The sequence below is a fragment of the Cryptotermes secundus genome, unplaced genomic scaffold (assembly GCF_002891405.2).
Source record: "Cryptotermes secundus unplaced genomic scaffold, Csec_1.0 scaffold19, whole genome shotgun sequence".
Taxonomy (NCBI): Eukaryota; Metazoa; Arthropoda; class Insecta; order Blattodea; family Kalotermitidae; genus Cryptotermes; species Cryptotermes secundus.
Window position 1 is genome coordinate 219,426 of NW_019729897.1, and position 8,336 is coordinate 227,761.

Sequence of the window (8,336 nt, forward strand, 5' to 3'; positions counted from 1 at the left end):
AGATGAAGACAGCTGGTTTCTTGGAGTCATCTATTTTATCTGCAAGACTAAACAGTGTGAAGTCCCAGAAGACCATAATTTGAACTGTGAAAACATAAAATTCAGCATAAAAAGATTTTAGCATGTCACTTCTTTGGGTTTGCAAATTTAAAGAAAAATTAACCAGAATTTAAGTTCCCTTCTAACAATTAAATATTAAATTATACACTCATCCCTTGCTAATCAACAATTTGATCCATCGACACTCCAACAATATGTCCTACTACACAAACAATCCTCATTCCATAGTCAACAACTGCCAATGCACACATGCAGTTGGCTGTTTGTACCATCACTGCTTCAATCATATGCCATAAAGCAGTGATTTCAAAAGTTTTTTTATTCCATGAATCTCTTCTTTCAAAAATATGAATATGTAAATTCCACAATCCATAATCAACTGTGACAAAATGATTACAAATGATGTATCATTTTGCCTGTGTGTTATGACTGAGTTCCTCATAATGGAGAAGAGTACTGTTATAAACACTGACTGACTTTGTGTTTATGAGATTCCTGTGTGGGTGCCAGCAGTGTGCAGTGCTGGGTGAAACACTTCAATAATGGCAACATATTGGCAATTCGTCTTGCAGTGCTTTACTAAGAACCACCACCATGAAATGCGATGAGCAGAAAGTTGATGTGCTTGTCACATAAGACTGATGGGTGACAATTTGGGAAACTGTAGCACAGCTTGGCAGTGGGCAGTGACATGCAAAGGGTGATGAAGATTTTGGGATACCAGAAAATGTGTCATCATTGGGTTCCCCTACTGCTGACCAATGAGTACTAAAAGGGCATGCATGAATGTTTCATGACAGTTGCTTCAGTGACATGCTGCCGTGGGTGATAAATTTCTACTGAACATTGTGACTGATGCTGGAAGCTGGTCCCACCATTTTGACCTCAAAACAAAATGACAGAGCATCAACAGTATCACGCTGCATCTCCAAAGCAGGTGACAGCCAGAACCATGCCCTCAGGTGGAAAAATTATGGGAACAGTATTCTGTGGTGCCAAGGGGCAAATACGGGTTGATTTCTTGTCCAGAAAGGTGATGTCCATGCAGTTCACTATGTTCAGACATTGCAGAAACTGTGACATGCACTTCGAGACAAGCACCCAATGAAATGACACATCATTCTTCAACATAGCTATGCATGCCCTCACACTGCACACCTGACATTGGGAAAAACTGAAAAGTTTGGGTGGGAAGTGCTCTCCATCCTCCCTAGAGTCCTGTCTTGGCCCCTCTGGACTACCACCTGTTCAGGCCCTTAAAAGATCATGAAGGGCCCAGCACTATGAAAATGATGAGACAGCCCAGAAAACCATGTATATATAGTTGTGAAATACTAAAACCAACTTCCACCACAGGAGCATATTCATGCTTGTGTAGCACTGGCAGAAATTCCTGCATATTTGTGGGGGTTTCCTGGAACACTGACAGGACACCACCAGTAACTCTAGATGGTATCTGTTTTTGCACATGTACCTTTGCTTTAATAGACTTTCAGTGCAGCCTACATATATTTACCACCTATGACAATGGAGTATACTGCAAAAAATACATGACACAGATGAGTATAGCAGGAATACTGATGAGTTTTTGTTTTAAAATAATACTGGTATAAAATATCGACCACTATGCATCTTTTCAGTAAACTCCCTGAAATATTTTGTATAGGTCTAAGGGTTTTGAGAACCACTGACACAGGATGACCAGATATTAGAAATTCTTTCGATAATTCAGTAAGCAAGTTGGCTGAAGCGATAATGCTTCTGATCTGTATTTGGAAGGTAGCCTGTATGAGTCTTGACTATGACACCAACCATGCTGACTGAGGTTTTCTGTGATATTCCTCAATCCCTTCAAGAAGATTCTGGGACAGTACATTAAATTCACTCATGCCCACCTCCTTCCACAACTTTCCCAATACAATAATTCACTAACATCCAATACTTTGACACTATGTAGCATATATCACTTACAGTGTCACTGACATTTTGAGTATCCAAGTTCCGCACACTGTGCAAACTCATCAAAATAGACTTAAATCCATGTGACTAGGTTTCTAAGGTGATGAATTCACTCTTCTCGTCAGGTATGAGAAATCAGAATACAAGACAAAACAATATAAAAAAATTTAAATGCAATGCAAACTAAACACTACTAAGTAAGAAATTTACATGGAAATAACTTCTTGAAGTTTAATGCAACTTCAATAATATGTATATTACTTAAAAAGCCAATTATTCTTCATTCATCTTCCTTCTCAAGTGTGGTTTGGAGTCTTGGACTTGTTTTCAAAATCTGGTCACCCCAATGTGTTCACATTTCATCTCAATCTATCCTGAACTGTTCTGGTAAAAGGTTGAAGTTTCAGTGCTCTCCTCACTTTACCTTTAAGCTGGTGTGTGTCAGCTGAGGGGGCCAGCAAGACACTGGATGCAGATGATGTCACAATCCTGGTGCCTGCTCCTCCTTGCAGAAGTGAAGATAGGGTTGTAAGAGCCCCACCACCTGCAGTTCTTGATACAGTACGCCCTCCAAGCAACTGCTTTCCTTGCAACTGAAGTACTGTGGCTGTCGAAGAAGTTAGACCCCTGCCTACAGATGATGTTACAGCAGGTGTCACAATACTCCGACTTATGGGAGCAGATACAGTTGCTGTCGAAGGCAGGGATGTTGATGTATTTGTATTACCAGATGAGATCAAGGTACCATGGATAGTGAGGGAAGTACTACGAGCCCTCTCGGTGTGCTCTCTGCCCTCTTCGCTTGCAGTGTGTACAGACGTACTGGTTGTGGCAGAAGCAGAGGTAGAAGATGGAGCAAGTCGTATCGGCCCAATTGGAGCCAGGCTAGCAAGTGATCCAATGTTCACTGTAATACCACCAGGTGCACTGCCTACCTGTAATAGCATATACAAGGCTTGTTCAAATGAAACCTGTTCAGTAACTGTTTTGAGTGAAGTACCAGAAGGCATTAAAACAGTTCCCATGGGCATTAAGACAGGCATCTCCCTAAAGCACCATATAACGCACAGAACTCTCTGGGCTGCTTCTAGAACCACATTTGGCCATTGTGAACTTGATCTTTTCATGTGATCTAAATCTATAGCCCTTTGACAGTAGGACCTTGACATCACCATCAATGCACAATGTTACTGTCAAACCCCTTATGACCTTTATACTTCCATCAAGAGAAGGCATCCCAGCATGTTCATACAGGATGTCACTGTGTTGCCTGACATTGCCTGTTCCCATGTGGCCTGCAATGTCCAGGATATGCAGCACTCCATGGGCTAAGTGTTGAACCATCCTCCACAAAGCCAGGACCTGTCACCATGTAACTTCCATACATTAGATCCCCTCAAGAAAGCACGCAGATTCAGGTTGGATGAAAATTTCAAAGCCACAGTATCAATGCCCATAAGAGCTACTTTTAACAGATTCTATTCCTTTCTGTAACAATCCCCTAACAAGTTCCATTTGAGGAATGCTCATAGTTATAACTGTCACACACATAGGAAGATTAATACATGTCTTTACGATCCCATAAATCTTCAAGCTTGTACATATTCAAATGAGAACTGACTTTCCAGTGAGCTCCTAAAGTGTATTCTTGTGCTAATATAAAATTTGACAAACAGAAAATTCTCTCTGCAATTTTCTTTGTATATCACATTCAGTAGCAATTTGCATATTGTTACATGCCAAGTTCAGTGCTACCAACAGACAACTTGTTCCCCCTACCAGTTCTAGCTATGGAGAATCAAATTCTTTCCATAGGTTTAAAAGTCATGCAAATGTTTTTTTTATGTGGGTGATTTCTGTAGACTCTTTTAGATCTTTGTCATCCTTCTTAGGTATGTTCAAAATCTTCAAAGTACCTATTCAGTTTGCTTAATTAATATGTATGCATGAAACAACTGCAGAACTACTCAACATATTTTACTGAAATTTGAAACTGAAGAGTTTTAATAAAATTTGTTGACTCATTTCACTTTGGTTAAAATTTGATAAAAATAACACACTTTACTTGAAAATGCTTCAAATGAAAGTTGTTGAGAAAATCAAAGCATGTTTTATGCCCAACACTACAACACATTTCTTCCACAGTTTTTATATGTTTTGGGATAATTAAGCAAAAGAGATGTTATGCATAAATTACCAAACTCTCATATTCTTGGTAATAATTAAATGAAGCTTACTCCCACCTGAATTTACAGATTTATACATATATAAATGTATACTTAACCTATATAGTCTCAAAGTACTAACTACGGGGCTTCAAAAATTATGTTTCCGTTACTCATTGTTAAGACCATTCTGCCACTGGGCTCCTTGTGTAAGTTTGCGACACAACATTCAGACTTTCCAGATCATATCTCATACATGGGTGGCTCACAGATCAAATTTCACCAACACATCACTATCACTGAAACGGAAGCAGTTTCTGAAGTGCTTGTAAGTGATGTGACACAAAGGAATGGCACACAAGAGACCTGTGGCATCATTGCTTATGGATGAGAGGAAAGAGGTCTGGAAAATCTGATATGTAACATATCTATATCTCAGATATATTTACAGCTGTGAAATAAAAGAGAGGGTGGGGGAGGAGAGAGAGAGATAGAGAGGATTTCTGTTACATCTACAGCCCTCTCAGTCTTTTACTACTGCACTGTGATTGTTGCGTTATATAATGGTGAGTTCATATCATGATTTCCAACCTTGTGTTTTACTTGGGTTTTAATGGTAAGACCACTGGAAACTTTCTATAATTCTCTGAGCAATTAGACTGATGCCTCAAGTAGGTTGCTAGCCTGGCTCTTGGCAACCACTGACTCATTTGCTGATTTTCGGGTTTCTGTTGGGTCTTCTTGGCTACTGTACCTGTCATGGGTCAACAGTACCACCACATATGACCCCAAGCAACAATTCCATACTTGTCATTACCCACCCCATAATGTGGATACAGGAGTATTCAGAAGTGGAGATAACAAGCAACAGACAGCTGCAATCAGAAGTAAAGCATCAAGCACTTAAACACGCTAGACTGCCCAGATGCTTGACTGACACAATATGGTGAAATATGTACTTAAGAACAGAAAAATCAGATGACTGGTCCTAAATTATGCAGCAGAAGCCAGAGCAGACACTTCTGGAACAAAGCAAATACTAGACTACAGAAATGAAAAAAAAAATTATGAAAGCTGTCTGAGAGACAAAGGTGGACCATGTATGAAACCAGGCTATTAGGGAATAACGTGAATTCAGCCAATATGAAACCGGATGAATGCAGGAAAAAATGGAAAAATATATTTCAAGAATGACAGAAGATATCATTGCTTGGGTCATCAAAGGTAACTACTCAAAGTGTATAATAAGCCGAGGAAGACTGTGTAAGCACTGGAACGACATTCGTCTGCATAAGCAGGCAGCAGCCTAATTACAAGGCGGAGGAGGAGGAGAAAGGTGGCACTGGGGACAAAGTGGGAAGGGCCAAGTAAAATATGAATCAGGGTTGTCCAGTCATCTTCTGGCATACTATCTGACTTAAAAATTCAGACCAACAAGCACTCAAGTCCACTGAGCACTTTCTTGCTGTTTTCGCAGCAGTTCTCCAACTATGGGTGGACAAGATAATCAGATACTATCGCCAATATCATGGACAACCACGATAAATTACTTTACAACTATCCAACATGACAGTAACTGAAAAGTGCTTGTTTTTCCTTAATCAGTGATGGGACATGAGTAGCATAATAATTTTAGAACAATTTAACGAACATATATATTACGGTCCTCAATGTCATGACACTGTGCAGTCTGGTAGGCACATATAAACATTTCAGAAGAACATACTGCCTCCTTCTTCAGGCCAAATATGAACAATGCTGGGAAAATGGTAGGTTATGCAGAAGTAGGGGAAATAAACAACTTTATAACCTGACTAGTATGCAACCCTATAATGAAAGTGTGTTCAACCTAATGTTTTCATCCTGTATTCAGGAGGTGATTGGTTTGAATTTCAACGGGGCACTGATTAAGCTAAGCGAAGCTGCTATATTATTCCTTGGTCACTCCAGGCAAATACCTCAAATTGGACTTGACCAATTTCTTCCACATTCTTTCCAATAATTATTCGCTATCAATATACTCGTACCATTCAAAGTTCTATAGTCTGAGCTACTGACAGCATCACTACATAAATCATAAATGCAAGAATAAAAACAGTCAACAAGGATGAAAATTACTGATGTACCTTACATAGCAAGTTGACTCAAGTCATGTTTCCAGATTTGTATTCAGGAGGTGATCAGCTCAAACATCAACAGAACACTGATTATCCAGACTGAGACTGTCTGAAGCATTCCTCAGTCCCTCCAAGAAAATTCTGGGTAATATCTAAAATTAGACCATGACCACTTCCTACCATATCCTTTCTAATAATTATTCACTAATCATTCTACCATACAAAGTTTTGCAGCATCAACTACTACTAATAACACTGCCATAAAACCATGAATACGAGTGTGCAAACATCCACCATAAGACAGAAACCTGCTAATGCTGAGGACTAAAATGGAGTATGTGTTTTGTTATATAACCACAGAATGGCAAACACCTACCAGATCAACTGTGATGCTATGATAAAAATGAACTTCCTGGAAGCCATCTGTAAGCAACAATGGATATCCAAAGGAAACCAATGGTAGCACTGTGTCTATTCCATTCACAATAAAGATATACCTGCACTTTACTGATGTGAAAAATGAGACACTGCCCTGTGTACTATTGCATGCTTTAGGAATTACTACACTGAAGTTAATTTCTCAGGACAGTACCTTGGGGTAAGACAACTGCTGGAATAACATAACAACCATGTGAATAAAAGAAGACACCTGGCACTTTCATTCTTAACCTTGAACAGGTTCAGAGCCAAGGCTCTTGCACATAACAAAATATATGAATTAAATTTTTGTAGTCCTGTGATCTGTTTTATTTGATTTAAGATACTTGTTATTTTATATTCTTATCCCTGACAGTTTTGGAGAAATTTATACTTTTAGAAAAGGGGACACAGTTTTAATTAATTACTGTCATTTGAACTGGGAGGATTTACACCTAGTGTGAAGAAGGTTAATTAAAATATAATTTACCATACTGCAAAAGTTCTTTATTCTCAATCATAATAGGTTAATCTACAAAAAGAAATGCTTTAATTGTTTCAGCTAAAATTCACCACTAAGAGAGGGACAGAAACAGAGAGTTAGACAGACAGAAGTCTTGCCTGAGTTCAGGCTGTGCTAATATCAGGCATGTTTATTCTTTGACTGTAGTACTCTATTATAATTGCCTCTAAAGCATATATTACACAAACCCACACATTTAATTTTCATTTAATATGTGTTGTTACAGCGAACACTGAAGCCCTAACAGTCATTCTTGATTCATTTTGTATACGCTTACTGACTTCTCTCCAATTTCAGTAAGTATCAACTACTGGCTGCATTTGAATTTAATCTTTATTTATTATAAAGGATGAGTTTATTTAAAATAAGGACCTCCAGAATTGCATAATACCAGTTCCCATAAGTAACTTAAAGGTCACAGATGATGGCATATCAGGCAAACCTACCTGCTAAGTGTACACCGTATAGTTTTACAGTCTTATATTCAATTCATCTCCTACATACTAGAAATTATTCTGTTCAGGGGGAGAAGGAGGAAAACACTTTGACAGAAGAAAATATATAACTTCTGCCATTCATTTTTCATATATGTGAACATATTTGTTTTTGTAAATTCATACAGTTGGTGGCAGAAGGACTCTGAGAGAGAATATGGATGAGAAAATTACAATGTCAGAAGTCTTCTCAAGAGAACAAGAAATGGTTAAGAACAAAATTTTACACACAAAAACTTGTATTTGTAAATACAGTCAACTCTCGATTATCCGGGGGCAGATTAACCGGGGCTACTGAGGCTTTTTTGAGGCTTATACGAGGGTAATTCCAAAAGTAAGGTCTCCTATGTTTGAAAATATAAAATAAACATTTATTTTCAATTTTGGATACATCAGTTGAATCTTGAACATGTACTCATTTCTCTACATAATCGCCATTTCGGTCGATGCATTTTTGTAGGCGCAGTGGCAGTTTTTGTATGCCCATGTCATACCAGTTCACCTCCATGCTGTTCAGGAAACTTCGAACCTCAGCTTTCACCTCATCGTCATTGTTGAAGCGCTTTCCAGACAAATGTTCTTTCAACTTTGGAAAGAGATG

General features: G+C 38.5%; 1 protein-coding gene across 1 annotated transcript in view; it reads right to left on the reverse strand.

Moving 5' to 3' along the window:
• Positions 1–8,336, reverse strand: part of LOC111865674 (KAT8 regulatory NSL complex subunit 3) — a 42,777-nt gene that overhangs the window by 5,368 nt on the left and 29,073 nt on the right. Inside the window, exon 13 of the mRNA XM_023853875.2 lies at positions 2,444–2,954. Coding sequence (XP_023709643.1) covers positions 2,444–2,954 — 511 coding nt within the window. The remainder of the gene's footprint in view (positions 1–2,443; positions 2,955–8,336) is intronic.